We start from the raw sequence: 23073 nt of genomic DNA, 5'->3' as shown, positions 1-23073 counted from the left end.
CTTTGCCCCCAAGGCTTCAAAATAGAAATTCATATGTACTGGTTTTGTCCTTTATTTCTTATGATTTTGTCAGATACTTAGTTGTTAACAAGATTTTTTTCTCAAATATCTATTCAGTGTTTATAGTTGTTTGCCTTCGGAATTGTGTTTCAATAACCTGGAGACTGAAGGTCTTCCTACTATGAGAAGGGTCATTCTAAGCATTGTTCCACATTTGGAGTTATAGCAGTGGACAAAATGGGCAACTTCTTATTCTAATAATAACACATTTCAGTGGGGGAGTCAGATAATAAAATATATAGATGGTAAGTGCTAAGGAGAGAAAATAGGAAGGTAGGGATAGATTGGTAGTGTCGGGATGTTGGCAAGTTTATAATTTTAGGATCCGAGAAGAGCTCATTGAGAAAGCGATAGAAGAATAGAGATCTGAAGGAGGTGAGTAGACAGGGTGGCTCTGCAGGGAAGAGCATTCGAGGCAGAGGGAACCAGTGCAGAGGCCTTCCTATGAGTCTTGGCAAGGAGACCGGTGGGGCTGGTTTGGAGAAGAAGCTGGAGGGCAGTGAGTAGGATCACATTGGAGAGAAGCACGTAGTATCTAAGATCTCCCAGGTTTTGGAGCACTGGTACTGATAGACCTTCTTATGGAGACCCAAGAGGGTTTCGAGCAGTGATGTGGTATGATTTTGTTCAGTTCGGGACATTATGTTGAGAATAAGCTCTGAAAGGGCAGAGGTGTGGAGTAGGAGTGATGGAGTTATGGCATAAACAGGACGACATTTCTGCCCACTTCCAGTCCAACTTCTAGTTCACTCTTAAAAGCGTCTATTGTTTTTGGAGGTGATAAGTGCTAGGAAGAACCAGAACTGGTTTGGTCTGAATGTTTACAGTTAAGAAGATATTTTTAAGCGTAGAATATTTATAATTTCCATATAAATTACAAGACATTTTTACTTTGGGGACTTGTGATGATGGATTCATTTCATGAATTCTTTTAGCTTACAGTCAAGAAAAGGTATAACGTTTTTGGAAGTGGTAAAAAAAAAAAAAATTCCCCTCTGTAGATACGTCCTTTTTTGCTTTATGTATTTGAAGCTATGTTACTGGGTCCATGAAAATTTAGAGTCCTGATTTTTTTTTTTCCTTTTGGATTGATCCCTTTATCCTTACTAAAAGTCTCTACCTCTAGTAATGCTTCTTCAAACTGCCTTGTTTGAAATTAGAGCAGCTGTATCAACTTTCTGTTGATTGGTATTTGCCATAGTCTGTCATTTTACCTTTAACTTTTATGTGGCTTTGTAAAGTATATCTTGTACAGGCAACCTATTTTTAAAAATGCAGTATTGTTCATTTATTTTTAAGGTAGTTCCTGATATATTTGGTTTCGTTTTTGCCACTTTATCTTTTTTTTCTATTTCATCCACTTGTTTTAATCTTCTTTTAATCTCCTTTCCTGCTTCTTTTCAATTATTTAGATTCTTGAATTTTTCTTGTATTAGTTTATCTATGTATACATTTACTCTTATTCTAGTGGTTACCCTAGCAGGGATCGGCAAATTCACTTGCAGGCCACATCCAGCCATCCTCCTGTTGTACATAAAATTTTACTGAAACGCAGCCACACCTATGTGTTTACATATCATGTATCACTGCTTTGGCACCACAATAGCGTAAGTATTGTGTAGCCGCACAGAGAGATTCATGTATGGCTTACAAAGCCTAAAATATTTACCATGTAACCCTTTATAGAAAAAGTTTGCCAACTCCTGGTTCTTAAACTTGACCATGCATCATAGTCACTGGGAGGGCCCCCATCTCCAGAGTTTCTGATTCATTAGATTTCAGTTGGGGCCAGAGAATTTGCATTTTTAAGAAATTGCCAGGTGATGCTCAGCTGCCGGTCTGTACCACTGTCCTAGAGGTTATAATGTGCATCTTTGACTTATTCAGTAAAAAATAAATGTGTATACTGCTCCCACAACAATGCTTAAAAGCCCAAAGCCTCTTTAACTTTATTTGCTTACCTCTTAAGAGCGCTATTTCATAATCATCTCAAGCTGATAACAACTCGAAAGTCCATCAGCAGTAGAATGGATATTACTAAATTGTGGTGTGTTTATACCCTAGAAAACTATAAGCAATGAAAATGAATCTCCCAAATAGTATATTGAGTGAAAAGAAGCTAGCTTCTCGTATGATTCCTTTTAGAGAAGGCTCAAGAATGGGTAGAGCTGACAATGCGGCTGAGTCAAGACTAGCGTTGGTAGGTGGTCATGACTTCGGGGAGGTGGGTGAGGGTGTGTAAAGGATACTGACAATGATCTCCTGGTCTGGAGGCTGGTTACACTGCACGTCTGTTTTGTGAAGATTCATCGAACTGCAGACTTACAATTTATATACTTTTGTCTACCTTGTTTTTGATTAAAAAAAGTTAAAATTTAGCGACGCCTGGGTGGCTCGGTCGGTTGAGCGTCTGACTTCGGCTCAGGTCACGATCTCATGGCTCGTGAGTTCGAGCCCCACGTCGGGCTCTGTGCTGACAGCTCAGAACCTGGAACCTGCTTCGGATTCTGTGTCCGTCTCTCTCTCTCTGCCCCTCCCTCGCTCATGCTCTGTCTCTCTTTCTCTCTCTCAAGAATAAATAAGACATTAAAAAAAATTTTTTTTTAAGTTAAAATTTAGTTTCCCAATAGTTTGAGAAAATTAAGAGTTAAAATTTTTTTAAGCGGTAAGAGACATTTAGTCTCTTCGATTCTTGTGTGTGTAGGAACAGAACACTGTTTCCGTGGGAACTTCTGGCTACTCAGTGTCTTAGTACCTATCTTTCTATACATCTGTGTGTCTCCTCTGTCTCTCTTGGCTACGTTTTCTTTTACATGGTGGTGGTAAAATAAAGTTTTTTGGGGATCATATTAGTGTTTTTTACAGAGCAGTCAATATAGAGCACAGGTTTTAACTTATCCAGACTGGCTCTCTAATAGTGTTATGCTAAAAAAGAAAAAAATATATCTATCTTTTAACTTGAAGATAGTATTTTCAGTTTAGTTTTTTCTTACAAATTATGCTATTAAAAAAAAAAAACTTGATGGAATGAAATGTGGCTTCATATTGGTTTGTCTATTTGATTTTCTTTTTTCCAGGTAAATTCAACAGTCTTACCACTTGTCTGGTGTATTTTCTTTAAAATATATTTAATAGTTGAAGTATCCCTCTGTAGTAATGATTTCATTCTAGTTGATTTGGGTATTTGCATAGGTGAGGGGAACAAGTTGAAAGGAAAAGATTCTGACACATTATTGATCCGAAGCCTGTGGTAAATCTGCTGTTCTGCCTCGCCCATCTTGTTTGTCGTGGTTGGTTTGTGCAGGGTCCTAGAGAAGACCGTCTTCGCAGACAAGTAAAATGCATACAGCCTGTGATTTTGGGGGGGGGGGGGGGGGAGGCGCGGTTCATATTATACAAGGAGATGATACTATTGTGGTCATTAATGAATATTCTAAAAGGAGCTTTGGGTAGAATATTTTAGAATCATTTATGAAAACAGATTGTTCAGTTTGGTTTCTGTGGCCTAAATAAATAGCAAAATTGTGAGATCAGAGAGTTAATTATGCACAGAAATGAGCACTGTGATATTCCATGTTTTACTGATGCAATAATAAGCACCCCAGCAGAATGAATATTGCATAAAACCTTATGTTATATTTGTATAAATTTTCTTATGAATTAAATAGGAGAAAAGAAATTTAGGTTTAGAAACCTTTGTGTTGAAAGCCTTTGAAATTTAGGTAAAGAATGAGGATTGCAGCTGCATAGATAATTTTTTAAATACATGGAGAATTTTTACCTTTCATCTGGCAGTAGCTGCCATAAGATGATGTCACCTTGTAGCTGATTGGCTGTTACAGCACCTAGGGCAGGGAAGAGAAAGAAAAATGCCGGCACAAACCTCAGTGGTGGTTCTGTGGTTGTTTCTGTCTATTTTTGATAGAATCTTTGCTTAGTACCAGATCTACTGTATTTGGCCATGTGAACCATTGGGAGCATCCTAGGGTGAGGGAAATTCAGCGCTTTCAGAGGAATGAGGCGACTGATTTGCAAACGGATCTGTGATTGTAAGTTGCAAAATCCGGGTGTAAGGAATAAGGCAGGGTGTGCTGGAAGATATACTATGGGAGGAGCTGGCAGAAAATGCTTACATGAGTAGCAGAAAAATGAAAAATGCTTTTCACGATCAGGGTTAATATATCTGGTTTTATGATTTGCCTTCATGTATAGGTAGGAAATGTGACAATATTGCAGTCGAGTTGTAAATAATACTGGGCTATTTCAGATAGTGTTGGCCAGTATATAAATGCTTATTCAAAGGAGCTTTATTTTGTATTCTATCTTACAAAGTAATGATTTTATTTACAGCTTTATTTGATTTTTGAGTCTTGTGGGAAATGGAGCAGGGCGTAGTTCTCTTAAAATACATTTTTCTCATGCTTTGTGCAGATAAAAGCTTTGATGATGAGGAATCGGTGGATGGAAATAGGCCATCATCAGCTGCCTCAGCCTTCAAGGTTCCTGCACCTAAAACATCCGGAAATCCTGTCAACAGCGCGAGGAAGCCTGCTTCAGCAGGTGGCCCTAAGGTTGGAGGTAATGTAAATCCATTTCCAGTCTGATGTGCATGCCGCACGCCCTTGATGTGGACACACATACTTAGAACTTCGGAGGAATATGTTTATTCATGACTGCAGCATGGTTGCAGGTCTGGGGCGTCTCTTGCAACACACAGAGAACGTGCTGCCTTTTCCAAAACGTTTTTAAAATGGGATCTATTGCTGTTTCCTGTGAATTAGTGTATCTTGAGTGTATTCATTTTTCAGATGCCATTTTTCAAGGGAGACATTTAAGGGAATCTTTCGATTTGGGGTTTTTTGGTTTTGTTTTTAAGGAGAGAGCAGGTTTTTCAGATTTTGGCTCTTAATTTTCAGGTGCTATCGTTGTTAAAGAAATACTGATTTATGTAACGTTTCTATACGTTCATCTAGTAGTGAGTCTTGAATACTTCAGGGTTGAAAAAATGGTTGAAGATACTGGATGTTGAATCATTTGTCACAATAGGAAATGGGTGGTGGTCAAGTGAAATTGCCTCAAAAATGGTTTCTGGATTTGATAATAATAAATAGGAAAAAACAGCTTTTATGAAGTTACAAACACATAGTACATTCTTTGATCATATTAGAACTGCTTCTGTCATACTGTTTATCTTTTAAATTTTTTTATGGGTATTTTTTTCATATTCTAATAAGAAAGCCACTAGTACTTTTCAGGTGCTACTTTCTGCCAGGTCTTTTTGGTAGAATGAATCCTATTAGAATAAGTAAATATTTAATGCTAAAAGGACATTAGCTACTTTCTCCTTTTCTTTCGTGTGTGTGTGTGTGTGTGTGTGTGTGTGTGTGTGTTATAATTTGAGAGAACAGATTGTGCCTTGTTTTTGATAACTGGTAGGAAAATCCTGATCTTCAGAATTTTGTTTTTCCCCTTTTTACCTATAGCTTTTTTATTAAAAGTATAGAGAAAGGAAAAATAAGCTGTATATTTTGACCAGGTCCTGTAAGTTGTGTTCTCTTGACCTTTCTATACAACTAAACATTAATTTCAAGTCATGTGATATTCTCAATGCAGAAAAAATACCATTAATATTTCATTTTAGCTGTCTTTAGTGTGCCATATAACTAGCAAGAAAGATGATATATACACACACTTATATATCTATATATAAACATATAATCTCTTTACATATACTCTTATGCATATAAATAAATAGGTAAATATTTTGAAATAGAAATGTCTTAATGATTTCTCTTGGTATTTTGGGTAATTTACACTTTAGTGTTTTAATTATTTTCTCTTTGTTATAGGAATATATTATCACCCAAATGTTAGTTATCATATCCTATTACATGACATTGTCTATTATGCATTCTTATCTCTGGTAAAAAGTATACGACAATTCTGTGATTTCTTTTGTAACATATGGCTACCTTGAATTACTTGCAAAGGGGATTTTTTTTGTCTTGATTTTTGAATTACAGATTTCTGATATATGATACAATCGTGATTTCAGGTCTTATTTAACTTAAAATGGATTAATACGTGAAATGCATGGTGATAATATTTAACATTTTTGTGAATCTAAGCCATTCATTGGTTTATGATTAACTCTGCTTTTCATGTTTTATTTTCCTTAGAGGAAAATTGAGATTGTAGTTTACCTACAAAAGCTTACTTAATTTTGATGTTAATTAAACTGATAAGATCAGAGTGTCTTGTTGTTGTTGTTTTTTAAGGAAACAGATTTCCTTTATGCCACATCACCTTCTCTGGTTTGTAGTCCTACCAGATACGAAAATGCTAGATAGCTTTTGTGATCATAGGCATTAATCACTCATACAGATTATATCATCCATCTAAGCAGTGGCTCTTTTGATAAAAATGAGGACGAGATCTTCATTCCTCCTTCCTTCCCCTCCTTGTCCTCTTTCTCATCCTCCTCCTTTTGGCAATTGCAGATTCATCCTGCAAATTTTTGTCTGTTGCTTTTGTTTGCCCCAGCTCATTTAGGTTCACTGCCTGTTTCTCTACCTAAGAAAAGAGCTACTAGCCAGAAGATACTGATACTGCTTCCGAAACTAATGCCCTTCTTGGCTCTCAGTCCTTTGAAAATTTAACTTTAGATTTTCTGTTCTTGGCAGAGGCTTATTGATTTTTAGATTAGTTATAGAAAGTTTTCGTAAGAGTTTAAGAACCTTTGCATTAGAGAGGACATTGGTCATATGGTTCAGTTTAGTGTTCAAGGGTAGCAGTCCCTTTCACAGTATTCCTGATAGGTGACTATTCAATATCTGATTAAAATAATGTATGCACATTGATTACAATTTGGAATAAAACCACCTACAATACCACTATATGTGAGGATAATCAATTGATATATTATGATGAACTTTTCTTCTAATTACTTTCCAATAATTTACATATATATAAACTTACACACACACACATTTTCATAGGAGGAGGACAGAATTGGCACCATTCGTGATGTCCTTTTGTATACCTTTTTTTTCTTACTAGTATTCTACGTGGAGCATTTTCTCATTGTCCTAATTTATTAACTGAAAACTATTCATAGCTAAATAATATCTAGGTTGCTTTCAATATTTCCTGCCGTTATAAATAATTCCATTATGCTTTTATGGGTATCTTTCAACACATCTCTTGCAATCATTTCCTTGGAATAAATTTCTCAAGTTTACTGACTCAGAAGATAGAGGGATTTCTCCTTTCAGTGTGGCACAGTGTCCTCCAGAAAGGTTATAAGCCAAATTCAGTTCTGAATAAATGAATTCTATTTTACATTGCATTAAATTCTGCCTCCTTGTAACTTAAGCAGGGAAGATTAATTATTTGTTAACATGATACTTTGAAATACTTGAAGGTTGGGTTGTCCCTGTCTCTCTCTGTAAGTATTCTGCTTTCTAGACTATACACTTTCTTTCTCATAAGTTTATATGGAATGATGAGGATTCAGTCTAAGCATTTCGTTTGCTACTTCTAGGCATATAATATACTGATAGGTATGTTTAGTTCCTATTAAAGGAATATGGTGGTGGAGGGGTATATGTATTAGTTGAATAAACCCATCACAGTCCACTGCGTTTAACAAATATTCTTTCAAGTAAGATTGCCAAGATAAGTGAATTTCTTTGGAATCCTTACTGAATCTACTTTTGAAGTTTTGGAGTTTAAGTTACTTCTCAGAGATATATGTCAAGATTAAAGAGATGTGTACTATTTTTAGCAAAGTATCCTATCCAGTTAATTAAAGCCAATAGGACCTGTGTTTAATCTTTAGTGTGTGTTAGTTTTTCTCTGTCCTTTGGCTCAGGGTGCCAACCTGTTTTACTCACATTGTAATCGTGTGGCCTTTAAGTCAAGGAGAATCAAACAAAGGGTCATGGGTTGCTCCATACCAGTATATTATTGCTATAGAAACCCATATTATGTGAGTGTCAGCGTTACCTTTGTGCTTAGCTAATTAGATAAAAGGATAAAATGAATTCCTTTATGTATTATTTTTTTTTAATGATTTCCTCTAAATAGTCCTTTTCTGAATAACATTTATAACTTCATAATAGGGATTAAGGTAGGGGTGCTTGGGTGGCTCAGCCCGTTAAGGGTCGGTCCAACTTCGGCTTAGGTCGTGATCTCACAGTTCTTGAGTTCGAGTCCCACATTGGGCTCTGTGCTGACAGCTCAGAGCGTGGAGCCTGCTTCGAATTCTGTGTCTCCCTCTCTCTCTCTCTGCCCCTCCCCTGCTCATGTTCTGTCTCTTTCTCTCAAAAATAAAATAAACATTGGGGGCGCCTGGGTGGCTCAGTCGGTTAGGGGTCCGACTTCGGCTGAGGTCATGATCTCACGGTTCTTGAGTTCGAGTCCCACATTGGGCTCTGTGCTGACAGCTCAGAGCCTGGAGCCGGCTTCGGATTCTGGGTCTCCTTCTCTCCCTGCCCCTCTCCCACGAATGCTCTGCCTCTCTTTCTCTCAAAAATAAACAAACACAAAAATTAAATAAATAATAATAAACATTGAAAAAAATTTTTTTAAATAGGGGTTAAGGTAAATATGTTTTCTTTTGGGTTCATGGTTTAGAATATACTGATGGAACCTGGTTTTTTAAAATATTTGTATCTCTAGAGTACTTTAGGTAATAATTAAAAAAAAAAAAAAGTTTTCGTGTTCTCACATATATTCTCTTGTTTAAACCTCAAACCCCGTAGAATTCTGTGCTTTATTATCCCAATTTTACTGATGAGTAAACTTAGGTTTGGAGAAGTTAAGTTGCATAGTGTCATGCATCTAATAAGTAGGCAAAGCACAGAAAGCACTTTGCTGTACAGCCACCCACACTAATGTCACTGGGTAAATAAGAATTCTTCTAGATCCTTTAGATCTAAGATTATAATCTACAGGGATGGTCACTACCTTTCAGCATCCATAACTCAGTCATTTTAAAGCTCAACTAATATGATTCTCAGAAAAATAGAATATTTGGAAATAAGCAAACCTGAAATTTATTCTTTGTCAATAGAAATGCTTTTTAGTATTTTCTTGTTGAAATCACCCCGTACCAATTATTTTGGCTGTTATTCTTTTTAATATAGAGGTTGACTTAGATGATAATATAATTGTTATTGTTAATGATTAGTACCAGATTTTGAGGTTAGTCATTTGTTTTTGAGGCTTGTATGTAATCATTGACACACATCATTGGCTAAATCTTTAGTTAGTTCTCAAAGTTCTGATGTTCTTTCTCACTCGCTCGTTCATTCAAGTGGACAGTATTTTCTCTCTACTCTTTTCATCTAATATCAAAGATTCCTTTGAAATGGTTTTAACTTTTAATTCATATAATTAGATAATTACCACCATTTCAGATTCAGAAGTACTTATCATTTTGATATTTTATATTTGCTTAACTTCATTTATGTCTGACCTGAAGTTTTATTAAGAAGATCCAAATGTCGATTTTCCATGCTGATCATTCCCATTTTTTCCCCTCATGCAAACAGTTAAGTTTTTTTTTCTTTTAAACAAATAAAGATCATGAGAATCGGTATATATTTAATAAATCTCACAGAATTGGATGTTTAATCTTGGAATTCAAATTTTTAACGGGTAAACCTCAATATCTTGCTATTGAACTTTATATGAAATCAAATAACTTTTCTGTTTGTGTGTTTTGTTTTGTTGTGTTTGTTTTCTTCTCTTTGCTTAATGCCAAGGGAAGGTACTGAAGCAGCGTGTTTTAGCCCTTAATCTCAAAGATTATCTGGCACAATTCAGGTGAAGAGACTGAGCCTCCTGAGAGTAAAATGATGTATCCAAGATAAGACAGTTACTAGCCTCTGCTTGGCCAGAGGCTTTTTCTTGGATCATCTCTGGTCATCTCCTATCCAGCACTGTGTGTGATGCATATTTCTTTTTTTTTTTTTTTTTAACGTTTTTTAATTTTTTTTATTTATTTTTGAGACAGAGACAGAGCATGAGCAGAGGAGGGGCAGAGAGAAGGGGAGACACAGAATCCGAAGTGGGCTCCAGGCTCTGAGCTGTCAGCACAGAGCCCGACGCGGGGCTCGAACTCACAAGCCGTGAGATCATGACCGGGCGGAAGTCGGATGCTTAACCGACTGAGCCAGCCAGGCACCCCATGATGCATATTTCTTTTTTTTTTTTTTTTTTTTTTTTTTCAACGTTTTTTTTTTTTTTTTTTTTTTATTTATTTTTGGGACAGAGAGAGAGAGAGCATGAACGGGGGAGGGGCAGAGAGAGAGAGGGAGACACAGAATCGGAAACAGGCTCCAGGCTCCGAGCCATCAGCCCAGAGCCTGACGCGGGGCTCGAACTCACGGACCGCGAGATCGTGACCTGGCTGAAGTCGGATGCTTAACCGACTGCGCCACCCAGGCGCCCCACATATTTCTTATTTTTATCCCATATAGCAAGATACTGTTATTGACATTGGGAATTTAGTGATTGGCCTGTAGCCATCATTCCATGTTAAATTACAACAAAAACCGTATCACTGATGGATTTTTATTCATCGTAAGAAGCACTGGTGCCATCTGTCTCAGCTTTAGTTGTAAGATGAGTAGGATTCAAGTAATTCAACAAGTTTAGTTTCATAGCATCTTACCTCTCGAATCCTGTTGCTTTGCCGTAACCACTGTTGTTTGATATGTGTCCTTCTGCTTCTTACTCCACGTTCATTTATGTAGGTGCCCGGATTACATGTTATGTTCACCCACATTAAACACACTAGTTAGTAAACACTTTGCAACTTGACTTTTTTCACAAGACGTCCATCCTTCAGCATCAAGAATGGCAGCGATCACATCCTTTTAATAGCCATCTAGTATTCCACATGATTGGCGTACCATGATGTAATAAACTGTTTCTCTGCCAGGGTCATTCAGGTTGTCTGTAGCTTTATGGTGTCACCAAGAATGCGGATCTCCGTGTACTTCCTGTATTTGCACATTCTGTTGCTGATCTGTGGAATCGATTCCTCTGAAGGTTCAATTAAAGGTTGTATTTTTAATTTTAATAAAGACATTATTTTACCTTTTCCAGCTTTGAATGTAACAGCCTTATTAATTATTGTCATTTTGATAGGTAAAAAATGGTGTTTATTTTTTTTTTCTTTTTAATTTGCATTTTTCCATTCACCTATCCATCTGGCCAGCAGCTGGCAGATGTTTACAGAAAGCTTTTTAGCATGCTGCTACTTTTGTGATCTCCGGAAAACAGTCGGTGAACAAAAACAAAGACCCTGCTGCCTTCCTGGAGTTTTTATTCTACTGAGGTTCAGAATATTTACATCTATTAATGAAATTAGCGTATCCTCTTCTGTGAATTACATGTTGTTATTTGCCCATTTTTTATTGGGCTTTTTTTCTTCTCATCCGTTTGTTATAATTTTTAAAATATTAGGCCTCTTAGTCTTTTGTTAAAAATCATAAATATTTCATCCGTATCTCCTCTGTCCATGGCATTTTTACATCAAAACTTAAAAAATTTTGGGGGCGCCTGGGTGGCTTAGTTGGTTAAACGTCTGACTTTGGCTCAGGTCGTGATCTCGTGGTTTGTGAGTTCGAGCCCTGCGTCGGGCTCTGTGGTGACAGCTTAGAGCCTGGAGCCTGCTTTGGATTCTGTGTCTCATTTGCCCTCTGCCCCTCCCCCACTTGTGTTCTGTCTCTCTCAGTCTCTCAAAAATAAATAAATGTAAAAAAAAAAAAAATTGTAAAAAGTTTGTAAAAAAAACTTAAAAACTTTTTGTTGTAGTAGGTAATATATGTGTTATTTTCTTTTTGACTTCCAAATTTCCTAACCTGAATAAAAAGGACTATTATCCAGTCCCAAGGCTATGCAAATGTTTTATTCCAATTTATTCTAACACATTAATCAGGGGCGCCTGGGTGGCTCAGTCGGTTGAGCCTCCGACTTTGGCTCAGGTCATGATCTCATGGTTTGTGGGTTTGAGCCCCATTGGGCTCAGACAGCTCAGAGCCTGGAGACTGTGTTACATTCCATGTCTCCATCTCTGCCCCTCCCTGGCTTGCATGTGCTTTCTCTCAAAAATAAATAGATAAACTTAAAAAAAAAAATTATTATTTTACACACTTAATTTTATCAGTATATCTTGAATTTATTTTTGTATACAATGACAATTTATCTATTTTAATTTATGTTCTTATGCATGGCCAATTAATGTCTGTGCATTTAAAGAAAACATTCTTTACTTCATTGAATGAGTGCTATTGCATATATTTCAGTTAGTTTCTATAGTTTCTTTTTTCCTGATCTATAGCTTTTATAGTGAGTGGTTCCTCAAACTTTTTATTAAGAAAAATTTTGAGCATATATAGCAAAGTTGACATGCAGCAAACGCCCATCACCTAGATTGAATAACTAGTGTTTGCCATATTTGACTCTGTATAAACCTATTCCCACACATATTCTTTTTTTTTTTAATCTCAACAGTTGGAAACATTGGAGTGTCCAAGTTGTAGACGTTATGACATTCCAGCCATAAATATTAAATATGCTCTTCCTAAGACTTACGGGTATGCTACAGTTGTTATATGTATAATATCATTATCATATGCAAGAAGATTCTATAATGTGTATAGAACAGTCACCTTACCAATTTTTATACCCGTAACGTTGATATAACTTGAAGAGTCTAGGCCAGTTGTCTTAGATTGTCTGGGTTTGTTCTAGATTTGTCTGATTTCTTTTTGATGTTATTTAACTTGTTTCTTCTCGCCATTTTAGTTTTTGTTAATTGTTAAATTATATACTCCCCTCCTTTTAAGCACTTCCATTCTGTATTCAAATTGTCCCAAGTATCCTAAGAATATTTTTTTATATCAAATATATAAATTCTATGGGCCCAGGAAGAATTTTCAGTTTCTTCATTCAAGAATGCCCTCGTTATAATGAGATGCGGTGTCTTCACTAAATGATACCTGGGGGGCTTTCTATTTCTAATTCTGTGATAGCATCTCATTTCAGTAGAGCCTGTATCTTCCCTTTCTTCCTTTCCTTTATCCACAAGCTTCGAAGGGATCCCTCTCCTTTTTGAGTGCTACTTACCTGGGAGTCCTGGGGGGAATCTTAGCTGAGGTCTGTTCTACCACCACCAGGACCCTCATCCTCCATAGAGTGTCCTCTGATTTTTCTCTCCAGTGAGGACTCTCAAGTCCAGTCCAAGGCTGGCCTTGGATGTTTGTTTTTCCCCATTTACTTGTAAATCAAAGTTTGAAGTGTTATTAGTCTTCTCTGAGCTGTATTATAAGTATGTGCTGTGGGTGGTTTTACTTGCTCTTCTTTTTGGTCTTTGGTTTTTGGAGTATGTAGTTGAATGTCTGATTTGAATTTGGGGAACTACCGTTTCCCACGGGATTCAAAATGTCTACTATAAGTTTTAATATTTAGTAAGAAAATACCTTTTTTTTTCTTGATAATCCATTATCTCAGCATTTTGTTGAATTTTAGGACACTATTTTATTGTTTTGTTTTTTTGAGTTTATCATTGATGTTGGGAGAGAGTGAGTGAAGGTACAAGCTGGGGAGGGGCAGAAAGAGAGAGAGAAAGAGAGTGAATCCAACAGGCTCCACACTGCCAATGCAGAGCCCCATGCGGGCTTCAAGCCACAGACCATGTGATGTGATCATGACCTTCGCCAAAATCAAGAGTGGTGCTTAACGGACTGAGCCAGCCAGGTGCCCCAGAGGGTTACTGTGTGAATAGTTTCTACTTGCGCCAGTAATCCTAATCACTTCTTTGTCATGTATCAAAGTTTCATGTATTTTGGGGTCTCTTTTTAAAGTCTCTAATTTGTTTATTTGATTAGTTGGCCTGTTCCGGCACTAAAACCTGTCATAATTAGCTTTGTAAATCTTGATAGGTGGTAGGGCAAGTGCTTCCTCCCCCGAATTCGTTTGTCATTCCTCATGCCTTTGTTGATTGGTGTGTTCGTGATTCTGTCCACATTGTTTCTTTAAATTGTGTATTCACATATGTTCTGTAGTCCGTACTAGACAGTTCTAATGTCTGTAATTCTAAAATTTGTTATCTGTCACCTGTGACTCTTAGTTCATAATGGTTTGCCTTGTGATTTCATTGCTTGAAGTTAATTTCATTGATGAGAGTTCTTTGAGCCTAAACTGGCAATTGTAGAAGCTTTCCTCAGAGATTTATTCCTGCTCAAAACTGGGGCATCACCAGTCAGGAACCCCCCCGCCCGCCCCCCCCCCCCCCCCCCAGCCTCTCCTAGGTCTTGTCTCAAGTCGAGAATTCAAGGTCACTCCTCACCTGTTGGCTGGGGATGCAAAGTCACGTTGTGAAAGGAGCATTCGGGAATGCGAGGAATTGCTCAGCTGTTCTTGCAAACAATCGATTGCAGCTTGCCCTCTGACCACAATAATTCACATGCCTTTCAGGTACAAGATACACTCATGGACTTTTCTCAAAAGTTTCAACTGATTGATAGTGTCAGGTTCAAAGTACATGATCTTGTGGTCTCCATCAGGTCACATGGGAGGGTTCTTTGGTGTGGCTCCTCTCCATCCAGAGGCCTGTGAACTAAAAAGACGTCTTACTCGCCCCCAGACAGCATCAAAATCGGGTATCAGAACAGAGTATCCATAATGGACACTCCATTTGAGAAGGGAAGGGACAGGAAGTTCATAGTAGTCACTGACTTATGGCAGTTTTCAAATCCAACAGGAACCTGTCGTCAGGTTCCCTTCCTTCTGGGATTGTGTTTCTTTGAGGGTTTTATCCTCTCTCTGGGTGTGGTTCTCTAAACCAGTGTTTTCCTCTGTTCTTGGTCTGTGCAGAACTCTGGGCTGTGCCTCCTGAAATATTTCCTTCTTTTGCATAAAAATCTTGTGTTTTCGACCGAGTATCGTTTTCAACCCTGCTTGAAAGAAGGCTCTTAGGTTAAACTGTCTCCGACTCTTGGTAGCACTCTTCAGAAGCACTGGTAATGCTCTCCTTGGATCACTCACTGTGAAAACTATGGGTCTTAGGGGCAACCTGGGTGGCTCAGTCAGGTAAGCGTCTGACTTCGGCTCAGGTCAAGATCTCACGGTTTGTGGGTTCAAGCCCCACGTCGGGCTTGCTGCTGTCCGTGCAGAGCCTGGAGCCCGTTTCGGATCCTCTGTCCCCCTCACTCTCTGCCCGTGCCCAGCCTGTGCTGTGTCTCTCTTTCTCTCTCAAATAAATCAACCTTTAAAATAAATTTAAAAAATTAAGATTCTGGTCTTGTATGAATTTTACTGGGGTTTAAGCCATATTTACACCCCATGCTGTTTCTTTATTATTCATCTTTCTCTGAGGGCTAGTCTCTTGGTTGTAACATGGGAAGAACCTGCCCTTTCCCGCTTCTGAGACTTGTTCCCCTTGCTCCTGTCTCCGACACACACTGCTCTACCCTTTGGCTCGCTCACCTTTGTATCTGGCACTCAGCACTTCATCTTATCGGGAGTTGAGGACTAAGTAGAATGAGTTTTCTCTTTGCACTTCAGCCTTTAAGTACTACTTGGGAATTTCTGAGAGTGCCTACCCTAGTCATTCTGGCTTACTAGAAACATGCTACCCCCTGAATGTCAGAACCCTCTGATCCCCCCTCTCTGCCCCCATCCAAGTAGGGGCATCACCTAGTTTACAGTGAGTTCTAGAGCAGGGATCAGCAAACTGTAGCCCACGGGCCACGCACGTCCAGCCGACTGGTTTCTGTTTTATGCCTGAGCTAGGAATGCCTTTTTTTTTTTTTTTTTTTACATTTTAAATGATTAAAAATATTCAAAAGAAGAATAAGATTGTGTGACATGTGAAAACTATATGAAATTTAAATTGTAGTGTCCATAAATAGAGCTTTATTGGAAGACGGCCCCACGCATTCATTTTACATATTGTCTGTGGCTGCTCTCCTACAGTGGCAGAGTTGAGTAATTGCAACAGAAACCATATGGCTCACAAAGTCTAAGATACTTACTGTCTGGCCCATTCCAGAAAAAATGTAGTGACCTCTGTTTTAGCATGGGTAGACATCTGAGCAGAGCCGTTCTGTTGTTTTGGCCTATCAGTATGTTCCGGTGTGATTGTTGACCCACTTACATCTGAAAGAGCTCAGTCAGGTTGGAGGCCAGCATTGCCCTCCAGCCCCTGCTCGTGCTCCTGCTTGCAGACTCACTGTACCTCCTCTCGGTGTAGAGACTCGCTGTCCTTCCCTGCAGTAATATTTGACATTAGAACCCATCACCCGTTCTGACTCTCTGCCTATGGTATTCATTCTCCTTGCTGGTGCTAAAAATGTCTGATAGCATTTGTTTAGGTGAACTTTAAAGCTGCATCAGAAAATGGAATAGTGATCGTGAGGTGAAACAGTTTGTTCCACAGAGTTTTCCCCTATGCAGAGATCCTTTTCTGTTTTGTTGGCCACCCAGTCAAAACCAAGGGGAAGGGAAGCATTAGGCGGACTAGGATTGTAAAAAGGTTTACTTATAATACAAGAGATGAGCAAGGACCAGATCCACACGTCCTCTGTCCTGACACTATTCACGGACCCAGTCCGCTCCCAGTGGCAGTAGCTCTGCTTATACAAAGTGAGTTTCAAAGGTAAGAGTGAGATAGGTTGGGGTCAGCTGTTCAGAACCGTGCGCATGCTTGAGAAATTCTGTAATGCCCGTGTCCAGGTTTAGAGACCTAATTGTCACATCTCAGCTGGTCATCAGGCCACATTCGGTGGTATCTGTAGCCTTTTGCGTCTGCAGCTTCCGTGGGACTTTCAAAGCCATTTAATTTCGACTTCGCCCACCCTCCCCACCAGGTTATTTGGCCCTACTCCTAAGACGTAACTCACTGCGTAATAAAAGGCTTTACGATCTCAGGGAATCGTGACTTGTTTAAAGTTAGACTTTTCCTATGTACGTCCTCAGTCCCTGGCATGTTTTTCTGGGCTCATTTGGGATTTGTTCAGATGCTCTGCATTCCCTTGAAGGTTTTTAATGCTGTGTTGTAGCTGGTGGGTTGATGTGTTGGCGTTTACATTCTATTCTCCATACGATACCTTTCGTAAACTGCGTGCACGCTGTAGGCAGTCTTCATACTGCTCTCCCGCTCCGTCTTCCAGTCCTCTGTAGGATTCTGTCTTCCACACTTGAGCACACCAAAGTTGTCAACTGGCTCTGCTCTGGGACGTCTGCACAGGCCTCCTCTGCCAGTTGAGAGGTATACTTTCCAGGAGTCAATTACTGTTTCAAACTTGCCTAATGCTTCCTCTTGTTACTATAACAAAGTATTTTGCGGGAAGTGGCATGTAAGTGAACAACCCATGTTGAATGAAAGAGGAAAGAAAACTGTTTTTATTAAAACTGTGTTGAATATTTAGGAACTACTTGATAAGGACAAGTCCCTAAAGAAATTTGTTTCAGTGGGCTAGGCTGGGCAAGACAACTGTGAAAGATTGGGAAGAAATAATAAAAATCTAGGCTTCTGCTTTCCTCTCAGGGACCCATTGTTAAACACAATGAAACTCAGGGGCGCCTGGCTGCCTCAGTTGGAAGAGAGAGAGTGACTCTTGATTGTGGGGTCGTGGGTTCAAACCCCACACTGGATGTAGAGATGACTTAAAAAAAAAAAAAAAAAAACTTAAAAAAATTGAAGCCCATATGAAGAGATTGATTTGGTAAATGTTATGAGATGTTAAGATGGTATGATTAGGTATCTTATTTTTTGTTTCTTTGCTTCAGCTGCTTTTCAGTTAATCTGTTAGTTGCTAGGACTGATCATGGGCACAGGGTTGAGAGTTTTATTGTTACTTGATTTTTTTATAATATCTAGGGAATAACTAATTTATTTACTCTTATAGCTGAATTTTCTATAGCAAGTATGCGTTCATGCCTCTCTTAATTTGTTAAATTGTCATTGCTTTCCGTTTGCAGTTTTATATTGCCTTGCAGCTTTGTTACGCTGTCCTGTGGTCCACCTCTTAGTCCCTTTAAAACTCACACACAACAAGATATAGCTTCAAAGGGTTTTGTTTGTTTTGTTAAAGATGAGGAGCTTCTTACCTGCCCTGGGAAATCCTGAGTGGTTTTTTTTTTTTTTAATTAGGACAATGTTCATTTTTTATAAAATTTTTTTAACGTATGTTTATTTTTGAGAGAGAGAGAGGGAGAGAGAGAGAGAAACAGAGCGTGAGCAGGGGAGGGCAGAGAGAGAGGGAGGCACAGAATCGAAAGCGGGCTCCAGGCTCTGAGCTGTCAGCACAGAGCACGGCGTGGGGCTGGAACCCGCGAACCGCGAGATTATGACCTGAGCCGAAGTTGGGCTCAACCGACTGAGCCACCCCGACCCCCCAAGGACAATGTTAATTTTTTAAATCCAGTTTTGAAGTATTAATATTTCTCTCGGTAGATGATAAACTTAATTTGGGAGATATTATTATTTAATTTTTTAATCGGATAGATTTTTTAAGTTAATTGTCTCTTAGGATGTACATTTGGTGTGGTTGAAATCGATTTGAATGTGTCGAATTATCACCATGAAGAAATAAATATATAGAGTTAGAAACTAAGTACTGCCTCCATCGATCAGGGTTCAGTCCAGAGACGAAACCCACAACCGGTATTTTTACAGAGAGAATTTAATATAAAGAATTATTAAATGGACCTGGTGAATTAAAAATGAAAAAACAGGACCCTAAAGCATCATGGAGGTAGTAATTACAGTCAAGAGCTCCTATTCCTAAGCAGGGAAAACGAGGTGACGATTGTTAAAACGTGGAGGTGGGGCCCTGCAGAGCTGCTGCTCACACCTCTGTGAGGAGCTACTCTCGACGGGCGCCCGCCGTGGGCCTGGTCAGGGTTAGAACAACTGCTAACGGGGGCCAAGTGCTGCTACTGAAACGAGCGCCCTGTCAGAGCTGTTAGGGTTTTACTGAGACAAGCAGGAAGCCAGAAAGAGCAGCTCCCTTCTTTCACTTTCCAGTCTCTCCGGTGCCCCTGCTGGTTCTCCTTCCATTCTCCCCGCTCCTCCTGTTGGCAGAGTTTGACAGGAAACCCTTAGAATTGGCAGAAAGGCGGTTTGCCCGATCCTAGGCCCAGCATCCCGGAATGTGAAGGAGCACAGCCGGAGCTGGAAGACGGTGGTTCAGTTACTGGCTCTTAAACAGCTACTACCTATTAAGTTCACTTTTTTAGTGTCTGTGTGCAGTCAGGGGAGATCTGTTTGCCTGTTGAAATTTGATTTCAAGAACCTCGTTTCCTTCACACTTGCTTTCCTAGGCTCTGCTGCGTACGTGGACCCTCTGCCTCATTTATTTGCCATCATTTATTGATATTCGGTGTCATTAAAATTGCTGTTTACCTTTTTAAATGATTGTCTTTTCACCTGTATTTCTTGTGTACTTGCTGTTGCATTGAATAAGGATGGGAGGGCTCGGTTCTTATAATTTGCATTTTATGACTAGCCTGCCCTCTTTATTTTATTTTATTTTATTTTATTTTATTTTATTTTATTTTTTTAAATTGTTCTTTAACGTTTATTTTTGAGACAGAGAGAGAGCATGAACAGGGGAGGGACAGAGAGAGAGAGGGAGAGACAGCATCTGAAATAGGCTCCAGGCTCTGAGCTGTCAGCCCAGAGCCCGATGCGGGGCTCGAACTCACAGGCCGCAAGATCATGACCTGAGCTGAAGTCAGATGCTTAACCGACTGAGCCATCCAGACGCCCCTGCCCTCTTACTTTATAAGGAATTAGTCAACTACTGTGAGGTACCTTGACTTTTCTGAAAGATGTTGATTTTATTTTAATGCTGTCTTACAAAATGGAACTTCTCTCAAAATTATGCCTTTTTGATATCAAAAGAGTTATATTTTCCATATTTTCCTTGGTGCCAGAATGCATAAAAATAAACTGTAGGTGCTTCTAGGTGGCTGAGTCAGTTGAGTGTCCGACTTTTGATTTTGGCTCAGGTCCATGATCTCATGGATCGTGAGTTTGAGCCCTGCATCAGGCCCTGAGCTGACAGCACGGAGCCTGCTTGGGATTCTCTCCCTCCCTCTCTCTCTGCCCCTCCCCTGCCCACTTGTGCTTGCACGCGCACTCTCTCTCTCTCTCTCTCTCTCTCTCAAAAAACAAATAAACTAAAGAAATAAATCCATCTCCTTTTAATTAGCAGGTGCTTCTAAGGAAGGGGGTGCTGGAGCAGTGGATGAAGATGATTTTATAAAAGCTTTCACCGATGTCCCTTCTGTTCAGGTAAGGGCGCCAGTGAAGAAGCACTTCCTGTGATTACTGCTCATACACCTGTTCATAGAGTTATTTTGGTCTCTTTCTCAAAGTTCTTTTCCCCTTAAATTACTGTAAGTAAAACACTGGGCTTATTATTACCAAGCTGTTATTTGCTTGGTGCGATTAGAGTTTCAAGTGATTTTTCACTGAGGCTAAAGTTGAGTCATTACCTTGAGCAGTGTTCGACTACATCCGCTTTTCTCAAAGCTGTTTGTGATACATTGTTCTTCTTTCTTCTGACTCGTTTAGTTTTGTTTTTACACCCTTACCTTTTTGTCCACTTCATCTCTGTCTCCTTCACGGGCATTCCATTCTCTACCTGGCTGTTGAATATGGGGATTCCTTAGGGGTCAGTGGTGGGCCCTCTCCTTTCCACTTTCCTACTGAGTCACTTCTTCACACCCATGGCTCCAGCTCCCACACAGGTTTTTATCTCTCGTGAGCGCCAGAATAAGTTCTCCGCTGATGTTTACCTGGCATGTCCTTCTCGAGGTCTCAGAGGCGTCTCAGACCCAGCCTGTCCGAAACGGGACTCACGGTCGACCCCTGACAGGTCTACACTTCCAGTGTTGTGTATGTGGACACCATCAGTCCGGTTTGCAAAAGTCAGAAATCGAGGAATCCTACTGCGTCGGATTTCTCACTTAGTAGTATTCAGAGTTCTTTTGCTTGTATCGTCTCCTGAGAGAATGTTTGAAAAGTCGTGTACCCTCTCACGGAAATAAATGTTTGAGTTGACCCCGTTTCCCTTGTTGGGGGAGAGGAAGTCTGACATTGTGCTCCAGGATAATGCATCGTATCCTAGTAAGATTAAGAGCGGCTGGGGGGCCTGCCTTTACTCTGAAATTGGGCAGAAGGACTATTGGGAGGCAAGAAAGCGCTGCTCAGAATCCTCTAACGGAATGTTATCTGGGCTCCCTCCTACCTCCCCTTGTCTCGTGCCCTGCTCCCCTCTGTACTCTTGTTTTTGGGGGCTTTTGTTTCAAGCAAAAGGGGAAAGTGATGGCTACTGAAAGAGAAAGACTCTCTTGAGGACGGTGCTTGTCCGATACTATACTCCAGAGCAATGCATCGTATCACAGTGATGCTCAATGTCACCAGGACCCCTTTTCTTTCCATCTCTCGCTTCTGGATTCCTCCGTCTCGTCTTCGCTCGCGGTCAGCAACATGGCTGCACTGCCCTCTGCCTCTTTTCTGGTTGATGCCGTAAAATTTGCGAGAGTCCTTCTGACTCAACCGATTTAGATCGCATGCGCACGCCGAACCCTTGTGATGTGGAAAAATAATGTGCACCTGTTGACTTCTGGTTGGGTCATTGGCTGTTCCCCTGGCCCCCTCTGCACTTTTTCCTCCTGTACTTAGGCCTTCTTTTACTGTCCTTCTATCGCAGAGCCTTTGCGTGTTCTTTTCATTCTAGGGAAGGCTAATCTCCCTACTTGGCCTGAGGATGCTCCCCTCACCCTTTAGCTCTCTGTTCACACTTGACTCTTTTAACTAGTTCAAGCCTCCCGTTCTGTATGAATAGACATGGAACTGTAATTCTGTTTGGCAGTACTTTTCCATTTGCAATTTTGTATAATTTGGTAAATTTCTTTTTTCTCTTTGTAGTTAGATTCTAAGCTCTATAAGGCAAAGACCTGTTGTTTGCTCACCATAGTCTCCTTCATGCCTAGCGAAGCGCATCCCTGTTATGTCAATATTTAAGTGAATGAGAGGATAACGGTGTTTGGCAAATGGTTGGCTCCTGAGGAGACGAAGCCTGTAGCTCTCCTGGTTACCGTGTGGGGGAGCTAACCTAAACCGTGTCCTTCTGCAGTGGTGAATCATGATAAGGATATGAACGCAGTAGATACATACCTGAAGTCGTTTTGGGGAATTGGGCTTTTATTACTTCTTAGGATATTTGCATCTTGTTTTTAAAAACAAACCATCTTAAGAATATATCTGAAGTTACTCATGAGCAGAGAAATAGCATAAGGGTAACAGATAAGGAAGACAAAGGATTTTACTTTATTGTCTATAATGTATTTCCATTTTCCACTAAAAATGGTACTAGAAGGTGGCTAACAGACACATGAAAAGATGCTCCACATCACTCATCATCAGGGAAATACAAACCAAAACCCCAATGAGATACCACCTCACACCTGTCAGAATGGCTATCGTTAATGACACAGGAGACAACAGATGTTGGCAAGGATGCGGAGAAAGAGGCTCTCTTTTGCACTGCTGGTGGGAATGCAAACAAGTGCAGTCACTCTGGAAAACAGTATGGAGGTTCCTCAAAAAACTAAAAATAGAACTCCCCTCTGACCCAGCAATTGCACTACTAGGCATTTGTCCAAGGGATCCAGGTGTGCTGTTTCGAAGGGACACAGGCACCCCCATGTTGATAGCAGCACTATCCACAATAGCCAAAGTATGGAAAGAGCCCACATGTCCATCGATGGATGAATGGATAAAGAAGATGTGGTATATATATACAATGGAGTGTTACTCGGCAATCAAAAAGAATGAAATCTTGCCATTTGCAACTACGTGGATGGAACTAGAGGGTGTTATGCTAAGCGAAATTAGAGAAAGACAAATATCGTGCGACTTCACCCATGTGGAATTTAAGATACAAAAGAGATGAACATAAGGGAAGGGAAGCAAAAATA

General features: G+C 39.7%; 1 protein-coding gene and 1 long non-coding RNA gene across 53 annotated transcripts in view; one reads left to right on the top strand and one right to left on the bottom strand.

Annotated features, from left to right (window-relative positions):
• The window catches only part of LOC132682864 (uncharacterized), a 79560-nt gene extending 68731 nt beyond the window's left edge, over nucleotides 1–10829 (bottom strand). For all 3 annotated transcript variants that reach the window (XR_013549962.1, XR_013549963.1, XR_013549961.1), the window contains exons 1-2: nucleotides 10742–10829; nucleotides 3842–3905 (exon numbers count right to left, since the gene is read on the bottom strand). This is a non-coding gene — a long non-coding RNA (uncharacterized LOC132682864). The remainder of the gene's footprint in view (nucleotides 1–3841; nucleotides 3906–10741) is intronic.
• The window catches only part of CLASP2 (cytoplasmic linker associated protein 2), a 180418-nt gene that overhangs the window by 52550 nt on the left and 104795 nt on the right, over nucleotides 1–23073 (top strand). For 18 of the 50 annotated variants that reach the window (XM_078432528.2, XM_060638091.3, XM_060638090.3 and 15 more), the window contains 2 exons: nucleotides 4492–4638; nucleotides 20298–20380. In XM_078432528.2, coding sequence (XP_078288654.1) covers nucleotides 4492–4638; nucleotides 20298–20380 — 230 coding nt within the window. Of the gene's footprint in view, nucleotides 1–3906; nucleotides 4110–4491; nucleotides 4639–20297; nucleotides 20381–23073 lie in introns of those variants that run through there. The other 32 variants (XM_060638093.3, XM_060638088.3, XM_060638098.3 and 29 more) reach the window with 5 other exon arrangements.

This window comes from Panthera onca, chromosome C2 (assembly GCF_046562875.1).
Source record: "Panthera onca isolate mPanOnc1 chromosome C2, mPanOnc1 haplotype 2, whole genome shotgun sequence".
NCBI classification, from domain to species: Eukaryota; Metazoa; Chordata; class Mammalia; order Carnivora; family Felidae; genus Panthera; species Panthera onca.
The sequence above is the reverse complement of the archived record's forward strand: the minus strand, read 5'-3'. Positions and strand labels throughout refer to the sequence as shown.